This window comes from Gopherus flavomarginatus, chromosome 2 (genome assembly GCF_025201925.1).
Source record: "Gopherus flavomarginatus isolate rGopFla2 chromosome 2, rGopFla2.mat.asm, whole genome shotgun sequence".
NCBI lineage: Eukaryota > Metazoa > Chordata > Testudines > Testudinidae > Gopherus > Gopherus flavomarginatus.
The window spans coordinates 209,928,545-209,954,139 of record NC_066618.1 but is presented as its reverse complement, the minus strand read 5'-3'; the positions used below and the strand labels follow the sequence as shown (position 1 = coordinate 209,954,139).

Genomic DNA, 25,595 nt, shown 5'->3' with positions numbered 1-25,595 from the left:
CCATCTTTTTCCACTGATTTAATATATAACCTCCTAATACCAGAGCAAATATTGTCATACATTATAAGCATAAATTGTGTTCTATTTTGCTGGATATTTAAAAAGTTGCTTGTATGTTTTTCAATGTGTGTAATTAGTAGGGCTGTTGATTTAATCGCAGTTAACTCATGTGATTAACTCAAAAAGATAATCACGATTAAAAAAATAATTGTGATTAATTGCAGTTTTAATCAGACTGTGAAACAGAGAATACCAATTTAAATTTATTAAATATTTTTGGATGTATTTTTACATTTTCAAATATACTGATTTCAGTTACAACATAGAATACAAAGTGTATAGTGTTCACGTTATATTATTATATTAGATAACAAATATTTGCACTGTAAAATGATAAACAAAAGAAATAGTATTTTTCAATTCACCTCATAAAGTACTGTAGTGCAATCTCTTTATCGTGAAAGTGCAATTTACAAATGTAGATTTTTTTTTTGTTATATAACTGCACTCAAAACCAAAATAATGTAAAACTTTAGAGCCTGCAAGTCCGCTGAAGTCTACTTCTTATTCAGCCAATCGCTAGGACAAACAAGTTTGTTTACATTTACGGGAGATAATGCTGCCTGCTTCTTATTTATAATGTCACCTGAAAGTGAGAAAAGGTTTTTGCATGGTACTTTTGTAGCCAGCATTGCAAGGTACTTGTGTCAGATATGCTAAACCAGTGATCTCCAACCTTTTTAAGCACAAGATCACTTTTTGAATTTAAGTGCAACCCTGGATCTACCCCACCCCTTCCCCGAGGCCCCACCCCTTCCCCGAGGCCCCGTCCCACTCACTCCATCCCCCCCACCCATCGCTCATTCTTCCCCACACTCACTCAGTTTCAGCAGGCTGGGGCAGGGGGTTGGTGCGCGGGGTAAGGGGGTGTGGACTCTGGGCTGGGGCAAGGGGTTCGGAGTGTGAAAGGGGGCTCTGGGCTGAGCTTGGGGCAGGGGGTTGGGGTGCAGCAGGGGGTGAAGGGTGCAACCTCTGGGAAGGAGTTTGGGTACATAAGGAGGCTTTGGGATGGGGCAGGAGGTTGGGGTGCAGGAGAGAGTATGGGCCCTGGGAGGGAGTTTGGGTGCAGGAGGGGTTCAGGGCTGGGGCAGGGGGTTGTGGCGCAGGCTTTTCCCAAGAGGTGCTTACGCTCAGCGGCGGCACAGCAGGGCTAAGGCAGGCTCCCTGCCTGTCCCGGCCCCACATCGCTTCTGGAAGCTGCTAGCACGTCCTTGCGGCCCTGGGAGAGAGGGGGTTACATGGCTCCGTGTGCTGACCTTCCCTGCAGGCACCACCCCCACAGCTCCCATTGGCCACAGTTCCCTGTTCCTGGCCAGTGGAGCTGCAGGGGTAGTGCCTACAGGCAGGAGTGGAGCACGGAGACCCCCTCCCTCACCACGCAGGGACATGCTGGCTGCTTCCTGAAGCGGCGTGGGGTCAGGGCAGGAAGGGAGTCTGCCTTTAGCCCTGCTGTACCACCAGTTTGTTAGCAAATGGCGATTGCAATTGACTGGCAGGGGCTCCACAACTGTCTACTGGTTGGTGACCACTGTGCTAATTGTATGCCCCTTCCTTCTTCGGCTACCATTCCAGAGGACATGCTTCCATGCTGATGACGCTTGTTAAAAAATAATGCATTAATTAAATTTGTGACTGAACTCCTTGGCAGAGAATTGTATGTCTCCTGCTCTGTTTTACTCGCGTTCTGCCATATATTTCATGTTATACCAATCTTGGATGATGACCCAGCACGTTATTTGTTTTAAGAACATTTTCACAGCAGATTTGGCAAAATGCAAAGAGGGTACAAATGTGAGATTTCTAAAGATAGCTGCAGCACTTGACCCAAGGTTTAAGAATCTGAAGTGCCTTCCAAAATCTGAGAGGGACGAGGTGTGGAGCATGCTTTCTTTCAGAAGTCTTAAAAGTCCAATGCAGACACTACATAACCCAAGCTACCAAAAAAGAAAATCAACCTTCTGTTGGCGGCATCTGACTCAGATGATGAAAATGAACATGCATCGCTCCACACTGGTTTGAATCATTATCAAGCAGTACCTGTTATCAGGATGGACACATGTTCTCTGGAGTGGTGGTTGAAGCATGACAGATGACCTTGCAAACAAGAAGCGGGCAGCATTATCTCCTGCAAATGTAAGCAAACTGCCTTATGTTGACCTAACTGTGTTGTGTAGACCAGGCCATAGTTTCACAGAAGGAAACCTCTGAGGGTATGTCTATGTTGCAAAGAAAAACACATGGCACCAAGTCTCAGAGCTCAGGTCAATTGACTTAGGCTTGTGAGGTTTGGGCTGTGGGCCAAAAATAGCAGGGTAAACTTTCCTGCTTAAGCTGAAATCTGTGCTCTGAGACTCTCGCCCTTCACCAAGTTTCAGAGTCTGGGCTCTAGCCTGAGTGGGAATGTCTGCATTGCTATTTTTAGCTCTGCAGCTTGACCCCCATGAGCCTGAGTTAATTGGCCTGGACTCTGAGACTATGTCATGGATTTTTTTTTTTTTTTTTTTTTTTTGCAGTGTAGACATACCCAAAGACTGCTAAGTATGGAAAACTTGCAGAGTTTTCACTGAGGCACTTTGGGCCTGGAAAACTATTATCCTCTAGGAACAGAATAATAAATGCGTGAATGATCAGATACTCACAAGTAGATAATCAAAGTGTAAGAAAGAGTAAATTAAGTTCTTGGCTTATAAAGTTGTGCCTGACTGGTTACACTCAGAAAAGTTCAATTACTGAATCTTTGGCTTCCTGAGTTTGTTGCTACTAAATTCTCTTTATTTGTTCAGGAACGAGAAGACTGTATTGTCATACATTGTAAGCATAAATGACATTCCATTTGGCTGGATCTAAAAATAAGTTGTTTGTGTGTTTTCTAGTTAAAAATCTTTGCTTTATCTCCAATAATTCCATTTCTTTGTTTGTGTAACTAGACTGACATCTGGAAAGAAGAACTGCTTAACTTTTCCCTAAGCAATATTCCCTCTCTTCCAGGACTTCAGTAGGAGCAGAGATGAGAGGAGACTCAAATAGCTTAGCATGTTTAGCCTAAATAAAAGAAGGCTGAGGGGCGATATGATTACTCTCTATAAATACACCAGAGGGATGAATACCAGGGAGGGAGAGAAATTATATAAGTTAAGCACTAATGTGGACACAAGAACAAATGGATATAAACTGGCCATCGACAAGCTTAGGTTTGAAATTAGATGAAAGTTTCTATCCATCAGAGGAATGAAGTTCTGGAACAGCCTTCCAAGGGAAGTAGTGGGGGGAAAAAATCAAGACTGAGCTTGATAACTTTATGGAGGGGATGTTCTGATGAGACTGCCTACAATGGCACATAGCTGATCTGCAACTGCTAGCAGCAAATATCTCCAATGGCCAGTGATGAGATACTAGATGGGGAGGGCTCTGCGTTACTACAGAGAATTCTTGCCCATGTGTCTAGTTGTTGGGTCCTGCCACATGCTCAATGTGTAACTGACTGCTGTATTTGCGATTGGGAAGGAATTTTCTCCCAGTACGATTGGCAGAGACTCTCATTTTTTTTCCCCACCTTCTTCTGCAGCATGGGGTATGGGTTACTTGCAGGTATAAACTAGTGTAAATGGTGGATACTCTGTAAGTTGAAGTTTTTAAATCATGATTTGAGGACTTCAGTAACTCAGTCAGAAGTTAGGGGTCTATAACAGGAGTGGTGGGTGAGGTTCTATGGCCTGCAATGTGCAGGAGGTCAGGCTAGATCAGTGGTCACCAACTGGTAGGTTGTGGTCGACAGGTCGATCCTGGAGCTTCTGACAGTCGATCATGATCTCCAGCTACTAAAAGTCTGGCAGTGCAGCAGGGCTAAGGCAGGCTCCCTGCCCACCCAGTCCCCGTGCTGCTCCTGGAAGCAGCCAGCACATCCCTGTGATCCCTGGGAGTGGGGGACAGGGGGTCTCTGCACTTTGCTCCTGCCTGCAGGCACTGCTCGCATTAGCAGGGAATGGGGAGCTGCAGCCAATGGGAGCTGCTGGGGCAGTGCCTGCAGTAAGGGGCAGCGCGCGGAGCCACATGTCACCCCCCTCGCCAGGGGCTACAGGGACGTGCTGGCCACTTCCAGGAGTGGCGTGGGGCCGGGAGAGGCAGGGAGCCTGCCTTAGCTCTGCTGCAGCGCCACCTGAGAGCCATCCGAGGTAAGCACCGCTCAGTGGGAGTCTGCCTCCATCCCACACCCCAATCCCCTGCCCCAGCCCTGAACCCCCTCCAGAAGCCAGCACCCCAAATCCCCTCCTGCATCCCAACACTCCGCCAGCCTGGAGTCCCCCCTGCACCCAAATTCCCTCCCAGAGCTCTCACCCCCTTCTGCACCACAATCTCGAGCTCCAGCCCAATGAAAATGAGTGAGGGTAGGAGAGAGCGAGCAGCGGAGGGAGGGGGGATGGAATGAGTGGGGTGGGGCCTTGGGGAAGGGGCAGGGACTTGGGGAAGGGGTGGGGTAGGTCCTGGGTTGCACTTAAATTCAAAAAGTGATCTTGTGTATAAAAAGGTTGGAGACCACTAGCCTAGATGATTGTGATGCTCCTTTCAGACGGTAAAGTCTATGGCCTGATCTACACTACGCATTTAAACCGAATTTAGCAGCGTTAAACCGTCGTCCACACAACAAGGCCCTCTATATATCGCTATAAAGGGCTCTTTAAACCGATTTCTGTATTCCTCCTAAATGAGAGGAGTAGCGCTGAAATCGGTATTGCCATGTCGGATTAGGGTTAGTGTGGCCGCAAATCGACGGTATAGGCCTCCGGTCGGGATCCCACAGTGCACCACTGTGACTGCTCTGGAAAGCAATCTGAACTCGGATGCACTGGCCAGGTAGACAGGAAAAGCCCCGTGAACTTTTGAATTTCATTTCCTGTTTGCCCATCGTGGAGCTCTGATCAGCATGGGTGGCGATGCAGTCCCAAATCCAAAAAGAGCTCCAGCATGGACCGTACGGGAGATACTGGATCTGCTCACTGTATGGGGAGACAAATCTGTTCTATCAGAGCTCCATTACAGAAGACGAAATGCCAAAGCATTTGAAAAAATCTCCAGGCTATGATAGACAGAGGCCACAGCACAGTGCTGTGTGACAAGTGTAACGGAAAGCCAAAGAATCAAATGGATGCTCATGGGGGGGGGTACTGAGGACTCCTGCTATCCCACAGTCTCCGCAGTCTCCAAAAAGCATTTGCACTTTTGGCTGAGCTCCCGTTGCCTGAAGGGTCAAAAACATTTTCCCAGGTGTTTCAGAGTATATGTCGTCAATTTACGCCCTTCCCACCCCCCAAAAGAAAATGGAAAAAAAAGTTTCTCGCCTTTTTTCAGAGTCACCCTATGTCTACTGCATGCTGCTGGTAGACGGGGTGCTGCAGCGCTGAACACCAGCATCCCCTCTCCGGTGGCAGATGGTACAATATGATTGCTATCCATCGTCATCATCAGCCCATGAGTGCTCCTGGCTGGCCTTGGTAAAAATGGGAATGACTCCCGGTCATTTCCGGCAGATGGAACAGAATGGCTGGTAACCGTCTTCATCACAGCAACTGGAGGCTGAGCTCCATCAGCCTCCCCCTATTTCATGTCTAAAGAAAAGATTCTGACCTGCTTGCACTATCATAGCAGCTGGAGGCTTCCTCCCCCTCATTTTATCTCACTAAAAAGTCAGTATTTCTTATTCCTGCATTCTTTATTACTTCATCACACAAATGGGGGGACACTGTCACGGTAGCGCAGGAGGGTTGGGGAAGGAAGGAAGCAACGGGTGGGGTTGTTGCAGGGGCACTTCCTAGAATGGCATGCAGCTCATCATTTCTGCGGGATCTCTGGGGCTCTGACACGGAGCAGCTGTGCTCTCTGGTTCTCTAGTACACTTGCCCCATATTCTAGGCAGGACTGACTCTATTTTTAGACAAAACATAAAGAAGGGAGTGGCCCGGGGAGTCATTCCCATTTTTGTCCATGCGCCCCCAGCCGACCTCAGCGAGACCAGCCAGGAGCACCCATGAAAGCAGCAGATGGTACAGAACGACTGATAACCGTCATCTCATCACCAATTTACAATGGTATGGCAGACAGTGCAATAGGAATGGTAACCATCTGTTACCTTGCAAAGGCAAATGAATGCTGCTGTGTAGCACTGCAGTACCGTGTCTGTCAGCAACATCTAGTACACATACAGTGACAAAAGGCAAAACGGGCTCCATACTTGCCATACTATGGCGTCTGCCAGGGCAATCCAGGGAAAAAGGCTCCAAATGATTATCTGCCGTTGCTTTCACGGCGAAAGGATTGAGTGACGACATTTACCCAGAATCACCCGCGACACTGTTTTTGCATTGGGATCTGAACCCAGAATTCCAGTGGGTGGGGGAGACTGCGGGAACTATGGGATAGCTACGGGATAGCTACCCACAGTGCAACCCTCCGGAAATCGACGCTAGCCTCGGTACATGGATGCACACCACCTAATTAATGTACTTAGTGTGGCTGCGTGCACTCGACTTCATACAATCTGTTTTACAAAACTGGTTTATGTAAAATTGGAATAATCCCGTAGTGTAGGCATACCCTGTGAGTCTTTCAGACATACAGAGAAGTAAAGATCATCATGCTCTCCACCTTGTCTTGCAATTGAAATGGCCGCTTTGGGATATTGGAGTGGAGTGTACATATATCAGGATCCTGTTTAAGTACAGGTCCATCCTCTCAGTAATATATTCTTTTATAAACCATATCAGATCAGTTCTCCTTTACTAGATGAACAAATAAACATTTCTTTTATGTATTTATTTACTTTGATGTTTACTAAGTGCCCATTCCAAGTTCTCTATGCAATTTTACAAAATTAAAATATACTATCATAACACATGTAAGAAGCAATATCCTAATAATGTTTGTTCACCCACAGTAATAATGAATAGACCTTAATAAAGGCATGGGTTGAATCCATCCGTCATTTCCAACTCTCTCTCTCAACCAGACTGAATCTTTTTCTTATGCTTCTAAGTTTGTGAGCTATTAAGGTTCTGCTTCTCCTGTGCTTATGCTTTAACTTCGATGATGACAGATATGTTTTCTCTAGTGTGGCTTGATTAGTACATTTAAAAACCTGGGCCATTGTAGTTTCAACTGTAATTTCCACTTCTCTGAGTCTTTTCTCCATGTCTGTTGTGAGGATTGCAAATTGTCGCTCTTACTATTCACATCATCTAAGAGGCTTCAAATAGAATTCTTTCAAGTCTTATAACCAAACCTTCAGGCTAGTCTCTCTGGTACTGTATTTATGCTTTGGGAGTTCCCCCTGAGAGGTCTGTCAGGCTGACGTGTCCAGTGTAAAAAGGAGGCATCTTTCTAGTTCTTGGCTGTGGGTGATTATTTAGATGTGTTTCAACACATGGTTTTCACTGAGCATTGACTCTGATGTATGCTATTTTATAGTATATTATGATCAGATTAAACAAAAGGGAGCGCATGATCTGACACTCAATGCTTACACATCTGCTCTCATTAGCAACAGACCCTGCCGTTTAACACTACTTGAAATACCTTTAGTGCTGGGCACCTTTAGAGAAGAATAAATTGTTATTGAACATTTTCTTCCTTTAAAATGGACAAACATGCATCTCTTCCTCATAGGCATACCTGTCTTTTTGCCACTGAGTTTGTTTCCTTCATTAGGAGCAAGGTCAGACCTTTATTTTGGACAACAAAAGGGTAACCCCTTTCTCCATAAATTGTGTTGAGGTTCCCTGTCTCTCACATAGAATCTCCAAGTGCTATTGTGCAAAATCACATTCTGAATCTGCATCTGATGTTTGGATCTGACTTGATATTTCAGAGTAATAGAACTTTGACTTTGCACCAGCAGTTCCACTTTTTAGTATTTAAAACAGATTTTCCTGATTTTGTCACATGAAGATGTTCAATTTATTCCTTTTTGCTTGGCTGGAGAGTTGTGCATTGATACAAGCTCCAGAAAACATAAGTGGAACATTTCTAAGGCTGCTCAAGTAGCAGTGTCAGGGATAACAATATGTGCAGAATATAGCTATTTTCCCACAACATACTATGAAACCAACAAGTTCCTTGGGGTACATATTGGCAAAGGCTATTTTTTATTTTGTCTGTTTGCTTATTTAGTGCTGAATACTATATGAAGAACACCGTGAGGGTGAAGACTACTTTTCTTATTCCCTTATGTGGTCAGAAATGTTTGAGTCAGGAAGGAATTTTCCTCCAGGGTAGATTGGCAGAGGCCCTGGGATTATTTGGCCTTCCTCTGCAGCGTGGGGCACGGGTCACTTTCTGGAGGATTCTCTGCACCTTGCAGTCTTTAAACCATGATTTGAGGACTTCAGAGGCTCAGACATAAGTTAGGGGTTTGTTGCATGAGTGGGTGGGTGAGATTCTTCAGCCTGCGTTGTGAATGAGCTCAGACTAGATGATCATATTGGTCCCTTCTGACCTTAAAGTCACTTACTCTATGACTCTATTGCAAAAAAAAAAAAAAATTGAAATCTGCACTCAAATGCCTTGTTGTACAACAGCTCCTTTGCCATAGAAAAGATTAAGAGGGTGGGTTCTAGTGCATTAAAAGGGTGATTTCTAGTTCATCCCCAATGTTATATTTGAAAGAAATGAAATCTTATGAATATATAAGAGTCCAGAGGCAGGCAAGTATAACAAATGATGACAGGCTTGCAAACTAAGAGCTATGAGCAGAAAGGTTACGTGAATTTAACATGTGTAGTCTACAGTAAAAACAAAGGGCAGAGATGAATGTCTGCAGAAATATAATTCACACGAGCTTGAGCAATTTTGCTGGGACTCATTAGGATGGAATGATTGAAGGAGGGGACTGGAGTCAACTGTCCAGCTAATAGTGGCCCCAGGATGAGATCTGGGTGACCATTGACAGGAAGTTCTAGGTCTGAGTCTAGAGACCAGTTGGTTGAGAATTTGAGACAGGGAAGAAGTCAAGAGTGGACTATTTGGAGGGTTTTAAGAAGCAGCAAAGTGGGCTCAATTTTTCTTAGCTTCACTGCTCATTAAGGTCAAGTTCATCTGTCCATGCTTGTGAGCAGGCATAGTTTGATTTGGGGTTGACACATGTTATGCTGTAGGGGTATTGGGGACTTTGGTTTGACTGGGATAGTTGTTTCAACAGTTTGGGATTGTTAGTGGGATGAGAAGAGATTAACTTTCCAATTTGGATTGCAATTAGTAGTTTTTCATATGTGCATAATCCTTATAGCCATAATTATTTCAACCCCTTTATTGCATTATTTGCTTCTGGGATGCGGCCAGATTACCCAGATGCAAGTACTGGATTGGATGAGAAGGAAGTGTAACAGGTGCTAGAACTATTATCTGTAGGCACTACTTGGGGTTCGTGCTTGAAGGATGGATCTTTGCTTTTGGCATGTGGAGTAAGGGCAAGGAGTTATAAACACTTCCCCATGAATTCTGCAGTGACGGATGCCATCCACTGCTGTGATATTGTGCTTTGGAATATTTCATTTTAAATCAAATAATGTTTCTAACCCTTGTGGTTGTGAAGATAATTTAAAAATTGTGAACTGACTCTGCACCTAACCAGTATAGTCTTTCTGAGTCAGCGGAGAGCCTTAAACGATAGATCTGACATGTATGAATGTCCCATTCATCTTAATGTGTTGTTAACTTTGAAATCTAAAGATGCCAATTTCAAAGTCAACACTTAAGTACATTAGTAAATAACACATTACCAACCTGTCATCCTCATGTTCCAAAGACACAACTGTTCCCTAAGCTGCTGCTGAAAACTCCAGCTTCCCTCCCCCTTAAAAAAATTTAAAGTGCTGCTATGCATTATTTACACAGAAATGAGCAGCATAGTGAAAATGTGAGGACAACAAAAAAAACCTAAGAACCAAAACAAAATTTATTAAAATAGACAAGGCAAGGCTACTTCATTACATTTTTTATTTCATATTTCATTCATTAAAAAAGCTTCTTTTTAAACAAATATTCTTACCAGTTTCATTTATGTTCGGTCTTCTACACCAGAATGCTATAGAAACCAGGGGACTTGCTACAATACTTTAGATTCAGTTTACCATGGAGTACACAAGGCCTGGATTATATGATATATAGTGTTTTGAAAGAATTCTATTAAATTTGATATGTGTAGGGTTTAGTTCATGTTATAGTATGTTTTTTGTGGTTAAATTAATTGACTTGCAACTTAATGGTATGTCTTCACTGCAGAGTTAACTCACATTTTTTACACTCGAGTTACTCCTCCTGAGTTAGCCTAGCTTGAATGAGAGTAACCACACTGAAATAACATTTGAATTGCTGTGTCCACACTGGCACTGCACCGACTTGGGTTTTTCCCTAAGACTTCTGAGGGCATATCCTGTGATTCTTAATGCTGCAGTATGTTGAGCCATGCTATGAGTTCTTTCACAATGTATTGTGTGAGAACTTGTCTGTCCTTTCTGAGCACCCAGGGAGGATTGTGGGAAGGCATTGGAGGACTGGAGGTAGTCAAGCCTGCATCCACACTGCAACATCGTTGTGCTAGCAGCTGATGAGTTGTGCGCACTCAAGCTTTAGCCTATATCCCTTGGTGGGCTAGCTAGTTTAAGTTGAAAAATCTCATGGTAAGGGTTTTTGTGTGTGAAAGAGAGTTGAGTTAGTGGCAACACTCAATTTATAACTCAAGTTAACTTTGCAGTGAAATAAGCCCTTGTTGGTAATAAAGTTAATCAAAGTTGGATGCATCTTCTTTTGGCCAGGATGTCGTAAAGAGAACAAGCATCCAATACTCATTTGTTAGCAAAGATAAGATGGGAGATAACGAGCTTAAGGTGGAACAAGATAAATTTAGGTTAAATATAGGGAGAAATAAAACTACGTATACAGTTGGGCCAACGGCCAACATAACATAAGAACGGCCATACTGGGTCAGACCAAAGGTCCATCCAGCCCAGTATCTGTCTACTGACAGTGGTCAATGCCAGATGCCCCAGAGGGAGTGAACCTAACAGGTAATGATCAAGTGATCTCTCTCCTGCCATCCATCTCCACCCTCTGACAAACAGAGGCTAGGGACGCCATTCCTTACCCATCCTAGCTAATAGCCATTAATGGACTTAACCTCCATGAATTTATCTGGTTCTCTTTTAAACCCTGTTATAGTCCTAGCCTTCACAACCGCCTCAGGCAAGGAGTTCCACAGGTTGACTGTGCGCTGTGTGAAGAAGAGCTTGGGGGGAGGGATAGCTCAGTGGTTTGCACATTGGCCTGCTAAACCCAGGGTTGTGAGTTCAATCCTTGAAGGGGCCATTGAGGGATCTGGGGTAAAAAAAAAAACAACCTGGGGATTTGTCCTGCTTTGAGCGGGGGGTTGGACTAGCTGATTTCCTGAGGTCCCTTCCAACCCTGATATACTATGAACTTTTATTTGTTTTAAACCTGCTGCCTATTAATTTCATTTGGTGGCCCCTAGTTCTTATATTATGGGAACAAGTAAATAATTTTTCCTTATTCACTTTCTCCACACCATTCATGATTTTATATATCTCTATCATGTCCCCCCTTAGTCTCCTCTTTTCCAAGCTGGAAAGTCCTAGCCTCTTTAATCTTTCCTTATATGGAGAGATTTTTTGAGATGAGGATACCACATCTGTATGCAGTATTCAGGATGTGGGTGTACCATGGATTCATATAAAGGCAATAAGATATTCTCCGTCTTATTCTCTATTCCTTTTTTAATGATTCCTAACATCCTGTTTGCTTGTTTGACTGCCACTGCACACTGAGTGGACGTCTTCAGAGAACTATCAACAATGACTCCAAGATCTCTTTCCTGATTAGTTGTAGTTAAATTAGCCCCCATCATATTGTAGTGTAGTTGGGGTTATTTTTTCCAATGTGCATTACTTTACATTTATCCACATTAAATTTCATTTGCCATTTTGTTGCCCAATCACTTAGTTTTGTGAGATCTTTTTGAAGTTCTTCACGGTCTGCTTTGGTCGTAACTATCTTGAGCAGTTTAATATCATCTGCAAACTTTGCCATCTCACTGTTTACCCTTTCTCCAGATCATTTATGAATAAGTTGAATAGGATTGGTCCTAGGACTGACCCTCGAGGAACACCGCTAGTTACCCCTCTCCATTCTGAAAATTTATCATTTATTCCTACCCTAGGTTCCCTGTCCTTTAACCAGTTCTCAATCCATGAAAGGAACTTCCTTCTTATCCCATGACAATTTAATTTACGTAAGAGCCTTTGGTGAGGGACCTTGTCAAAGGCTTTCTGGAAATCTAAGTAAACTGTGTCCGCTGGAACCCCCTTGTCCACATGTTTGTTGACCCCTTCATAGAACTCTAATAGATTAATAAGACATGATTTCCATTTACAGAAACCATGTTGACTTTTGCCCAACAATGGATGTTCTTCTATGTGTCTGGCAATTTTATTATTTACTATTGTTTCAACTAATTTGCCCAGTACTGACATTAGATTTACCGGTGTGTAATTGCCAGGATTACCTCTAGAGCCCTTTTTAAATATTGGCTTTACATTAGCTATCTTCCAGTCACTGGGTACAGAAGCTGATTTAAAGGACACGTTACAAACCATAGTTAATAGTTCTGCAATTTCACATTTGAGTTCTTTCAGAACTCTTGGGTGAATGCCATCTGGGCCCGATGACTTGTTACTGTTAAGAGAAGTAAGGGTAATAAGCAGGAAGAACTGGAAGTGCTAATAAATAAATACAAGTATGACGTTGGCATCACTGAAACTTGGTGGGATAATACATATGATTGGAATGTTGGTGTGGATGGGTACAGCTTGCTCAGGAAGGATAGACGAAGAAAAAGGGAGGAGGTGTTGCCTTAAGTATTAAAAATGTACACCCTTGGACTGAGGTGAAGATGGACATAGAAGACGGAAGTGTTGAGAGTTTCTGGGTTAGGCTAAATGGGATAAAAAAACAAGGGTCATGTCATGCTAGGAGTCTACTACAGGACACCTAACCAGGTGGAAGAGGTGGATGAGGCTGTTTTCAAACAACTAACAAAACCATCCAAAGCTCAAGATATGGTGGTGATGGAGGACTTCAACTATTCAGATATATGTTGGGAAAATAACACAGCGGGGCACAGACCATCCAATAAGTTCTTGGATTGCATTGCAGACAACTTTTTATATCAGAAGGTTGAAAAAGCTACTAGGGGGAAGCTGTTCTAGACTTGATTTTAACAAATAGGGAGGAACTCATTGAGAATTTGAAAGTAGAAGGCAGCTTGGGTGAAAATGATCATGAAATCATAGAGTTCATAATTCTAAGGAAGGGTAGAAGGGAGTACACAAAATAGAGACAATGGATTTCAGGAAGGCGGATTTTGGTAAGCTCAGAGAGCTGATAGGTAAGGTCCCATGGGAATCAAAACTGAGGGGAAAAACAACTGAGGAGAGTTGGCAGTTTTTCAAAGGGACACTATTAAGGGCAAGCTATTCCACTGGGTAGGAGAGAGAGAAAATGTGGCAAAAGACCACTTTGGCTTAACCATGAGATCTTGCATGATCTAAAAAATAAAAAAGAGTCATATAAAAATGGAAACTAGGACAGATTACAACAGATGAATATAGGCAAACACAGGAATGCAGGGGCAAGATTAGAAAGGCAAAGGCACAAAGTAGCTACCAGAATAAAGGGAAACAAGAAGAGTTTTTATTAATACATTAGAAGCAAGAGGAAGACCAAGGACAGGGTAGGCCCACTGCTCAGTGAGGAGGGAGAAACAGTAACAGGAAACTTGGAAATGGCAGAGATGCTTAATGCCTTCTTTGTTTTGGTCTTCACCGAGAAGTCTGAAGGAATGCCTAACATAGTGAATGCTAATGGGAAAGGGATAGGTTTAGAAGATAAAATAAAAAAGAACAAGTTAAAAATCACTTAGAAAAGTTAGATGCCTGCAAGTCACCAGGGCCTGATGAAATGCATCTTAGAATAATCAAGGAGCTAATAGAGGAGGTATCTGAGCCTCTAGCTATTATCGTTGGAAAACCAGGAGAGATTCCAGAAGACTGGAAAAGGGTAAATATAGTGCCTATCTATAAAACGGGAAATAAAAACCCAGGAAACTACAGACCAGTTAGTTTAACTTCTGTGCCAGGGAAGATAATGGAGCAAGTAATTAAGGAAATCATCTGCAAACACTTGGAAGGTGGTATGGTGATAGGGAATAACCAGCATGGATATGTAAAGAACAAATCATGTCAAACAAATCTGATAGCTTTCTTTGATAGGATAATGAGTCTTGTGGATAAGGGAGAAGCGCTGGATGTGGTATACCTAGAATTTAGTAAGGCATTTGATACGGTCTCACATGATATTCTTATCAATAAACTAGGCAAATATGTCTTACATGGGGCTACTATAAGGTGGGTGCATAACTAGCTGGATAATCATACTCAGAAAGTAGATATTAATGGTTCCCAATTCTGCTGGAAAGGTATAACAAGTGGGGTTCTGCAGGGGGTCTGTTTTGGGACCAGCTCTGTTCAATATCTTCATCAATGACTTAGATATTGGCATAGAAAGTACGCTTATTAAGTTTGCAGATGATACGAAACTTGGAGGGATTGCAACTGCTTTGAATGATAGGGTCATTATTCAAAATGATCTGGACAAATTGGAGAAATGGTCTGAGGTAAACCGGATGAAGTTCAATAAAGACAAATGCAAAGTGCTCCACTTAGGAAGGAACAATCAGTTTCACACATACAGAATGGGAAGAGACTGTCTAGCAAGGAGTATGGCAGAAAGGGATCTAGGGGTTATAGTGGACCACAAGCTAAATATGAGTCAACAGTGTGATGCTGTTGCAAAAAAAGGAAACATGATTCTGGGATGCATTAACAGGTATGTGTGAGCGAGATATGAGAAGTCATTTTTCCTCTCTACTCTGTGCTGGTTAGGCCTCAAGTGGAGTATTGTGTCCAGTTCTGGGCACTGCATTTCAAGAAAGATCTGGAGAAATTGGAGAGGGTCCAGAGAAGAGCAACAAGAATGATTAAAGGTGTAGAGAACATGACCTATGAAGGAAGGCTGAAAGAATTGGGTTTGTTTAGTTTGGAAAAGAGAAGACTGAGAGGGGACGTGATAGCAGTTTTCAGGTATCTAAAAGGATGTCATAAGGAGGAGGGAGAAAACTTGTTCACCTTAGCCTCTGAGGATAGAACAAGAAGGAACAGGCTTAAACTGCAGCAAGGGAGGTTTAGGTTGGACATTAGGAAAAAGTTCCCAACTGTCAAGGTGGTTAAACACTGGAATAATTTGCTGAGGGAGGTTGTGGAACCTGCATCTCTGGAGATATTTAAGAGTAGGTTAGATAAATGTCTATCAAGGATGGTCTAGACAGTATTTGGTCCTGCCATAAAGGCAGGGGACTGGACTCGATGACCTCTTGAGGTCCCTCCCAGTCCTAGAATCTATGAATTTTCAATTAATTCCAAAACCTCCTCTAGTGACACTTCATTCTGTGACAATTCCTCAGATTTGTCACCTATAAAAGCCGACTCAGGTTTGGGAATCTCCCCAACATCCTCATCCATGAAGACTGAAAAAAAGAATTCATTTAGTTTCTCTTCAATGACTTTATCGTCTTTAAGTGCTCCTTTTGTATCTCGATCATCCAGGGGCCCCACTGGCTGTTTAGCAGGCTTCCTGCTTCAGATGTACTTAAAAAACATTTTGTTATTACCTTTTGAGTTTTTGGCTAGCTGTTCTTCAAACTTCTTTTTGGCATTTCTTATTACATTTTTACACTTAATTTGGCAGTGTTTATGCTCCTTTCTGTTTCCCTCACTAGGATTTGACTTCCACTTTTTAAAAGATGCCTTTTTATCTCTCACTGGTTCTTTCACATGTTAAGCCACAGTGGCTCTTTTTCAGTTCTTTTACTGTGTTTTTTAATTTGAGGTCTACATTTAAATTGGGCCTCTATTATGGTGTCTTTGAAAAGTGTCCATGCAGCTTGCAGGGATTTCACTCTAGTCACTGTACCTTTTAATTTCTGTTTAACTGACCTCCTCATTCACAAGGGAAGTTGTGAAATCACTATCATTGGATACAGTCAAGGCTAGATTAAACACACACCTATTAGAAGTGATTTAGAAATACATTCATCTTGCAGTGCTGCAGGCGACTGGCATAAAATGATGCATCCAGAGTGATTCATGACAAGTCTGTAAGTCCCACATCAGAGTTACCACATGTTAGGGTAACTTGATAACTTTCAGTTATGTTTGAGTTTAAAGGGATATTGCCAACTAGGCCAGTGTGTGGCTAGCTCCTGTGTAGGCATCTTGGGTTTAGTGGTGGAGATGAAGACAAAGGACCTCCCACCTCTTTTTTCCAGCTCTAGGGCTGATCACGATCCTGTTGATGAGTATGTTCCCTGCTCCTCCTTGTGTCTTGTGGGTATTAGGTAAATAAAAGGAGGGAGGGGATTGAAACATTGTGGGAAGGTTTGGGTCAGAACCTACCTTTCTACTTCCATTCTAATCTGCATTTGAAAGGGGGATATGTACACTCCTTTCACCTCTAAGAAAGATGTGAATACTATGATGTTTATATTACTGAAAAATAAACAATTTATACTGAAAAAAATTGTGGAAATGTTTCCATTAATGTTAAGCTTTTTAAAAACAGCATACAGTTATCCTGGAACTAGAACATGCAAAATAAAAGGTGTTGAACACCTATTGTGATTGACGCTGTACAAATACATGTAGGGAGATTACAGTCTAAAACCTCGATCCAGCGAACACTTACGAACATGCTCAACTTTACACATGTGAGCAGTTCCATTGAAGTGAATAGTACTACCCATGTGTACAGTTAAGCTTGTGCAACAGTGTTTGCAGATGGGGCATAAGAAGACAAGTCACATAAGACGTGTGTGTATGTATAAAAAGAGTAGAAAGTGTAGGAACTGAAAACTTAGAAAGGGGAACAAGAAGGATATCATCTGCTTAGTTTGTGCATTTTTAGAAGCAAGAAATTTAATTATTAGCTGAAAGTAGGCAGGAGACAACTCTGAAAATACTGCAGGCATATTATGTAAGTTTTTTCCTGTGAATATTGCTAATACTACCTGATTCTGTTGCTCATTAAAATACATAACTATGTCTTTTTGATTTGGCTAATAATATACTGCAGCTGTATCAGTCGTTCTGGAGGATTTTATGATGGAGAACATCTCTTGTCCTTGCTCTTTGCCTTGGCATGAGTCCATTCTCATTTTTAACTTCGTTAATAATAGAGCCATAGAGATCCCCTGAGCCACCATGTAGTAATTTAATGGCCTATACCCTGAGCTGGAAGGCCTATATAAGAGTTTTAACTCAAAAGCATCAATCACGCACAGATTAAATGAATGGGAATGATAGAGCTTATCCTCTTCCAGAAGCGGTTTACCCTGCTGTAAACCTTAATATCTGACTTTAGCGGGCATGTTCTTCTCCTGGTACAGTTTAGAATTGGGATAATTAAAAGATTTGAGGGAAGGCATGACCTGTTTACATTCATGTTGACACAGATATTTTTCTGCCCACGTAATTCTGGGATTGGCAAGTGTGTCTGTGCACACACCCTGCATAAGTGGGGGGGTGGCGGGGGATTCAACTGACTGGGAATTCAATGTGCATGCACTGAAAGACTTGGACATAATGCATTCTGATGTGGAACAGTTGATTATTTGGCTGTAAGTTGAAAAGTTCATGTTGCAAAGATTTATTAAAGTTATTAAAGCGGGAAAGAACATTTTATTTCTTCAAAGCGCACTGCAAATCACACAGAGAAGTTCAGATGCTTAAGTAGGATTGCTATAATTCTGATAAAATAAACAATCAGCTAAGATAATGGCTAATTATTATGTAAATTTCATTTTAATTCATTAGGGGAAGGAAAGAATTATGGTGTTATCGGTTTCAGGAGACAGATACACATCCTAGTAACCCTGGTCCATTCTTAATTACCATGGCAATTAAAATAAATAGAACAGACATTCATTAATGTAATTCAACATAACTATACTAGTAAGGGATAATATTGATATTCCCGTGACATCTGGAGCTGCATATTGGTATCTACATCACCTTTTTGATATTGTATCTTGACAAGCATGTTTCTTTTTTATTCTCTTGGATGAGATTTAGAGATATAATGGAAAGGTGTTTTGACTTTTCACAGGATGAATTGGATGAACTTCGGGCTGAAATGGAGGAGATGCGTGACAGTTATTTAGAGGAAGATGTTTATCAGCTGCAGGAACTCCGGAAAGAGCTGGACCGTGCAAACAAGAACTGCCGCATCCTGCAGTATCGTCTCAGGAAAGCAGAACAGAAAAGTTTGAAAGTTGCACAGACAGGCCAAGTGGATGGAGAGCTCATTAGAAGTTTGGAGCAAGATTTAAAGGTGGGTAAGGTACTTGTATGGAATATATTCATAGCAAAAAGTGAAAGGACACAATCTTAGTCTCTGGTCAAAATAATAGATATAAAAGTAACATAGAACAGTTATTTGTATTTCTCAAAATATCAGACCCAGTGTCCTTATTTCTTGGCAGACAGCAAATGTGCAACTTAATGTCATGAAAAAGGGACTTAACTAAATGAAAACTATACACAAATTCAAATGAAGGGAACACAATTAAGTTATATTTATAGCTTCTTCACCTTTGTCTTATTGTGTCAATTGGGGTTGGCGGCTGTTGTTGTTCATCTCCAAGTGTTATTTTCAAGAGCATCTTCCAAGCTGACATCAATCTCCTTCATGTTCTTCTTCAGAGTCTCAAACTACCTTTTTCTGGGTCTCTCTCATGTCTTTGTCCCATAATTAATAGCTCTTGTCCTCTCTGGCCAACATATCCCAGATCTCTTCATCTGAAGTGACCCAGCCATCTGGGTCAATGCTCCCTCAGCTGCATGTGGCCAGAATACAATAGCCTTTGCCCATTTTTTACCGCCATCAGGTGAAGCAGTTGCACGCTGCTTCCAGTTGATGCCCTAGTATTGTACTGATATATTCCCTGAAAATGAAGACCATAGAGCTTGTGTCACTGGCACAACTTTTACAAAGCACCTGGCCGGGCCTGCTGTTCTTGGTTTGAAATTGAAGTTCCTTCTCCTAGATGGACTGGCTGCCACAGCTAACCAGCCCCACCTGCCCAGAGCAATCTGGCTATAAAGTGCCAAACACCCTCACCTTTTACACTCCGACTTCCAGTTAGGAACTTCTCTGCCATGAGAAGGCAAGTGGTAAGAGTTTAGCAGTCAGCGGCTTTGTATTGTGCCAGCTGCATGAGGCATTCTAGGGAATGAGAACTGATCTTCAAACCCGTCTCAGCTGTAATAGTTCTTTAGGAGTTATGTTCATAGATTCTTGTAAAAATGATTTTCTTTCTTTATTACCAAAAATCTTAGAATACTATATCTAAATTTTAAAAATTTAATATATTTTCATCATTTATGCTGTTTATTTCCCTTTTTTGCATTTCACTTAGCTTGGAAAATTGAAAATAGACTAATTAAAATCATGTTTCCTTTTAGTCAGTTCCAGTTCATGGTGATCATCCATTAGCAGTTTGGTACAATGTTTGGGTTGCAGACACTGTTGAAAAATACCATTCCTATAAAAATAAACAGTTTATATTGAAATAATTTTGTGGAAATGTTTCCATTTACATTAAGCTTTGTAAAAACAGCATACAGTTATCCTGGAACTAGAACGTGCAAAATAGAAAGCTTCCTGCAGCTGCTATTGTATTGCAGTTCGAAATCAGCTTCACTTTTCTAAATATGTTTGGGGAAAATATTCATCCCTTTCCCATGTTAAGTTGAACCTAGCAAACATGTGTAGTCTTTATTTTTTGGTTTTCTTATCACTTTTACCTAGTATTGACTGCTGTTGATGCAGCAAGACCTGGTAGATGAGGCTGTCACACAGGTGCTGTTTTGATCAAAATACTGATCTGTCAATTTTAACAGTATAGCTCCTGCATTTTTTTTAATTATTATCATGCTATCCCTAGGGTTTCAGAGCTTGATGTGACAAGGAAAACGCTTTGATAACTCTAAAGTTCCCATCTTCATTTTCTCCACTGGAAACATGAATGTAAATGAATGTAAAGAACTTTGGTTTGAGTATTCAAAACTGGGTCTAATAATTTAAAATGAAGATCCTTTGATTATCCAAGATTGTAATGTGTATATATATTGCATGTTCAGGTAGTTAGACTTCATACGTGATGTTTATGCCATTCTTACCAGGTAGCCAAAGATGTATCTGTCAGACTGCACCATGAACTGGAGAGTGTGGAGGAGAAACGTGTTAAAGCAGAAGATGAGAATGAAATCCTTCGGCAGCAGATCATTGAGGTGGAAATAGCCAAACAGGCACTGCAGAATGAGGTGGACAGGTTGAAAGAGGTAAGCGCTAGCCAGGAAAATCATGCCAAACCATGTTCTTGGTTTAAACGGAAAGCTTGTTATCAAAGCATCTTAGAATATTTCAGAAACAAAGAATATTATAATACCTGCTGCCATTGGAATTGCTGATACAATTGGCACTGATAATCATCTGCAAAATCTTTTTACATGCCCAGCGGTGTTCATAATTTAGAAACCATTGTGAAGCCATCAACTATTTTTTATCCAGTGCCCATCACTGTGCGTATATCCCATTTTATACACTATGGGCTAGATCAGGGATCGGCCTCCTTTGGCATGTGGCCCATCAGGGAAATCCGCTGCCGGGCTGGGACGGTTTGTTTACCTGCCACGTCCGCAGGTTCGGCTGATCACAGCTCCCAGTGACTGCAGTTCACCGTTCCAGGACAATGGGGGCTGCAGGCACTGGCGTGGGCCAAGGGATGTGCTGGCCGCTGCTTTATGCAGCCCCCATTGGCCTGGAAGAGTGAACTGCAGCCAGTGGGAGCTGCGATCAGCCAAACCTACGGATGCTGCAGGTAAACAAACCGTCTCAGGCTGCCAGCGGATTTCCTTGACAGGCTGTGTGCCAAAGGTTGCTGATCCCTGGACTAGATCCTGCGTACCTCAGTTTTTATTCAGGCAAAACTCCCAATGACTTCAGTATGATATTGTAAGATCTGGAAATTTTGCTTACATCGGGATTTGCTTACAAGATTTGTTCCTGAAAGGTTAATTTAGATTTACAGAGTAAATCTTGGCTTACCTTACTTGCTGACATCAGCGGAGCAAGGCAGGTAGGAATTGGTTTGTAATGCACAAAAGCCATTTAATTGAGAAACAGAAATGCCGTGTGTTAGGAAAAGGATTAATTTTTATTGTACTTGACACACATTCATAATGGATAAAATGATGCTGCTTGGAAGGAAGTGAGGTGAGGGATGGAGGACACAATAAAGGAAGATGAAAGACCAAATATGACCGATATCCTGATCTATAGTAGCATCTCTTTTCTTGTCACAGTACAGCATGTTGGTAGCCCACTGTCTCTGGTCGTTCTTAACCCAGATTGAGATAGAACATTTAAACATAATGAGGTAAGGCATTTATCCTCTGAGCTGTGGACAGATTTAGAGAGCTGGTGTAATTATGTGTTTATTTTAATCTTGCAAACAGTGCACAAAGCCTGATTCATTTGTATAAGGTTGACAAATCATATTTAATTTCTGTGTGCATTTGGGTTGTGCAGAGAATGAGTTCACTGCAACAATTTTGGAGCTTACTATACATAAAGTGGCAGATCCTCAGCTGGTGTCAACTTCAGTGGAGCTATGTCAGTTTATACCAGCTGAGGATTTGCCCCAAAAGGACAGTCTGGCTGATGCCTTAGTTATAGAGGGTTTTGTTTATTTGTTTTTTTACTTTAAGTTGTTTGCAGATGTTGTGCTTATAGGGCATCATAATTTGCTAAAAGAAATGGCAAGTGCATGCCATACAAAACCCTGCCATCCGCTGTACAAGCTAATTTTTATAACTGGGTGTGCATTGTTCTAATGCACTGGTTATCAAACTGCAATCCACAGAGCCTCCTGCCTGGTGGTCTTTAAGAGGAGGTATTTTGAGAACCAAGATATGGCTGATCAGAGCAATGGGAGACCAAATGGTCCAACAAAGGAAAATTCACTAGGGAAAGGAGGATAGAACAATAGGATTCAGTCAAGCAGAGGACCTGTTAGGGAAGAGGTAGGGCATAAGTCAGAGTCATTTATTGAAAATGTACCAAACATTTGTATGTATTGAGTGCTAGAGGTTCACTTGGCACCGAAAATGAAGATGGCATGGTACCTGCCCTAAAGAGCTTACAACCAAATAAGTGGAAAATGTCATTTCTCTTGAGCATTATTTGATAGAGACAAAGCTGTAAAAGAATATAGTGTAGACATGCTGGTAGGAAAGTTAGTCCATTGGTGATCAGTAGAAAAGCCAGTCTAAAAGCTGTTCAGAAAATCCTTCATCTTTTGTATACTGTAGTGTTCTTGGAGGTCTTTGCAAGGTGTGATGATGGCCTCAGAACCAGGAAGCTGTATAACTATCTCTGTCGTCCTTTTAATAAATAAATAAACAAGGCTTCTGTTCAGATTGCTGTGATCCACCATGCCACGTTTAAATGTTTTAATCTGGAAGGAGGGGAGAAGAATGTGTTTCCTGCTTAAGATGAGGCAGTAATTCATACTGAGAAACAAACTCTGGTCCCTCTCACCTGGCCATAGCACTCCCTTAACAAGAGAAACGATGCTCAGTAGCTGTGCAGATGGGAGGGCAGGGCTAGTGCAAGGATATTTTGCGCCCTAGGTGAAACTTCCACCTTGCACCCTCCCCTCCTTGCACATTGGTTCATTGAGGGGCAAATCCTAATGAGCCTTTATAGACCCTAGGGGCCAGCCTGCCCAGGGGCTGCTCCCCAAACCAGGTTCCCCTCTCCTCCGCCCCCTGAACTCGCCTGGAGGGTGCACAGCCCCCCCCGTGAGCCCTCCCCACCCCACCCTGGTGGCCCCCGCCCCGAGTCCACTCACTGGCTTTGCCAGGCTTGGGCCACTGCAGCAGCTCGGCAGTGAGGCGCCGCCTTCCGGAGGCACCGGAGAACCAGAGCATCTCGCTTGCAAAGGCAGCGAGCCCCAGGCATGGAGGAGCTGGCGCGGTGCAGGGGGACAGCAGCCCTGCAGAGGCGGCGGCGCCGCTAGCAGGGAGCAGCCACGCCCCCAGCCCCTCCTATCCAAGCTGCGGCCTGACACCCCCTCCCCAGGGGGCTAATGCAGACTGTAGCGCATGCATGCAGGTGCCAGCCCCCATATGCCTCCCGTCTCCCTCCTCGCCAAGCGTTACCATATTTCAACGATCAAAAAAGAGGATGAGGGGAGAGCCCCGCCCTAGCCCCGCCCCACCTCATCCACTCCCTCCGACTTCTCACCCCCTGACTGCCCCCCTCAGAATTCCCAACCTCCCCCCACTTCTTGTGCCCTGACTGCCCCCTCCTGGGACCCCTGCCCCTAATTGCCCCCCAGAACCCCACCCCCTACCTAAGCCTCCCTGTTCCTTGTCCCCTGACTGCCTCCTCCTGAGACACCCCCCAACCCTAACTGCCCCCCTAGAACCCTACCCCCTACCTTTCCTCTGACTGCTCCGACTCTTATCCACACCCCCAGCCCCAGACAGATCCCTGGGACTCCCATGCCCCATCCAACCACTCCGCAGCCCCCGACAGCCACCCCCCTGTCAGAACTCCTGCCCAATATAACCCCCCTGCTCCATGTCCCGTGACTGCTCTGATCTCTCTCCACACCCTACCCCCTGACAGCCTCCCCCCAGAACTCGTGACCCATCCAACCCTACCCCTGCTCCCCTGCCCTCTGGGACTCCCCTTACCATGCCCATGATGGTCAGATGCTGGCTCCATGTGGAGGCAAAACACGCTGCCAGACTGCCACATGCACAGCCCCTCCCCTGCAGAGTGCTGAGGCAGCGGCGACTCATACTTCTGGGAGCCACAGAACCCGAGCACGGTGAGGGGGGGCTACTGTCCACATGCATCTGGTGCAGCCTGCAGGAGCCTGGGGGGGGCACCCCCCTGCGCTGTGCTGGCTCCTCCATGGCTGGGGCTCGCCGCCCCCACAAGCCGACGCTCTGGCTCTGCGGTGCCTCCGGAAGGCAGCTCCTCCCTGCACCACTTTTTGGCGCCCCCAGCCATTTGGCGCCCTAGGCTACCACCTAGTTCGCCGAGTGGTTGCACCAGCCCTGTGGGGGAGAGATAGGATTTGGAGACCCTGCACTACATTCCGGAGAGCTCTGCATTATAAGAGCAACCTGCAACCAAGTGCAGAGGGAGAGGAGGAGTGGCAAAGTAGGATGTCAGGGAATGGGCAATCAGTCTACAGTTATGTGGGATAGGATGGATGTGCACTGCCTGTGATGATTGTTACAGCCCTATGGTTGCAGTAGTGGCTGTAATGTGCCTTTGTGACTATTATACAGGATGGAGAGTAGGACTACTCCTTCCTCCCAGCCTCTGACAGAGGTTTCCAGTGTGTATCCTGTCCCTTGTGCCTATGTCCTGGGATCTAGGATTTGGCCTTTATGGTTGGATAGTAGTTGGGATAATGTTGTAGATAAAATTATATATAAAAAAACTTACAATAAAAGAATGTTGAAGATGTGAAGACCAGCTCTCATAAGTTAGGAAATGCCAGAATTAAGGCTTCCTGTGCAACCATAATGTGGCCCCCTTGTGCAACTATAATTTGACCCTCTTGGTGCTTGTACATTATGATACAGTCTTTTAAAATACATGATTACAAACTATTTTTTTCCAAAGGACCCATGCCTCATTCAAGGCATAGGTTGGATGGTGCTCACTGAGTGGGTAGTTAATGTACAAAAATTTGATTATCAGCTCTTCAGTCTAGCAGACAAAGATAAAACAAGATTCAATGTCTGGAAGCTGAAGCTAGACAAATTCAGACTGGAAATAAGGTGAAAAAAATGTAACAGTGAGGGTAATTAACTGTTGGAACAATTTACCAAAGGTCATGGTGAATTCTTCATCACTGGCAATTGTTAAATCAAGACTGCATGCTTTTCTAAAAGATCTACTCTAGTTCAAACAGGAATTAATTCAGGGAAGTCCTATGGCCTGTGTTATACAGAAAGTCTGACTTGATGATCACAGTGGTCCTTTCTGGCTTTATAATCTATGAATTTCTCTTTATCCTCATCATTCAACATGTGACTCCATGCATTATTTACTGCACACCATCCAAACATTGAACCAAAGAGAATTATTGATTTATTCTTGGGTTTTCTTATGGTGCTCTCTCATCATAGTATCCAAGTGCTTCACAAACATTAATGAATTTATCTTCACAGTGCCCTTGCCCTTGTGAGATGAAGTAATATTATCCCAGATTTAGCGATGAGGAACTGATGCACAGACCTGTCAAAAGTATCAACTCCTTTTGGGTCCCA

At 43.1% G+C, this 25,595-nt stretch overlaps 1 protein-coding gene across 1 annotated transcript in view; it reads left to right on the top strand.

The window, feature by feature from the left end:
* MTCL1 (microtubule crosslinking factor 1) overlaps positions 1-25,595 on the top strand; it is a 200,038-nt gene that overhangs the window by 8,599 nt on the left and 165,844 nt on the right. The window contains 2 exon segments of the mRNA XM_050942093.1: positions 18,340-18,564; positions 20,418-20,576. Coding sequence (XP_050798050.1) covers positions 18,340-18,564; positions 20,418-20,576 — 384 coding nt within the window.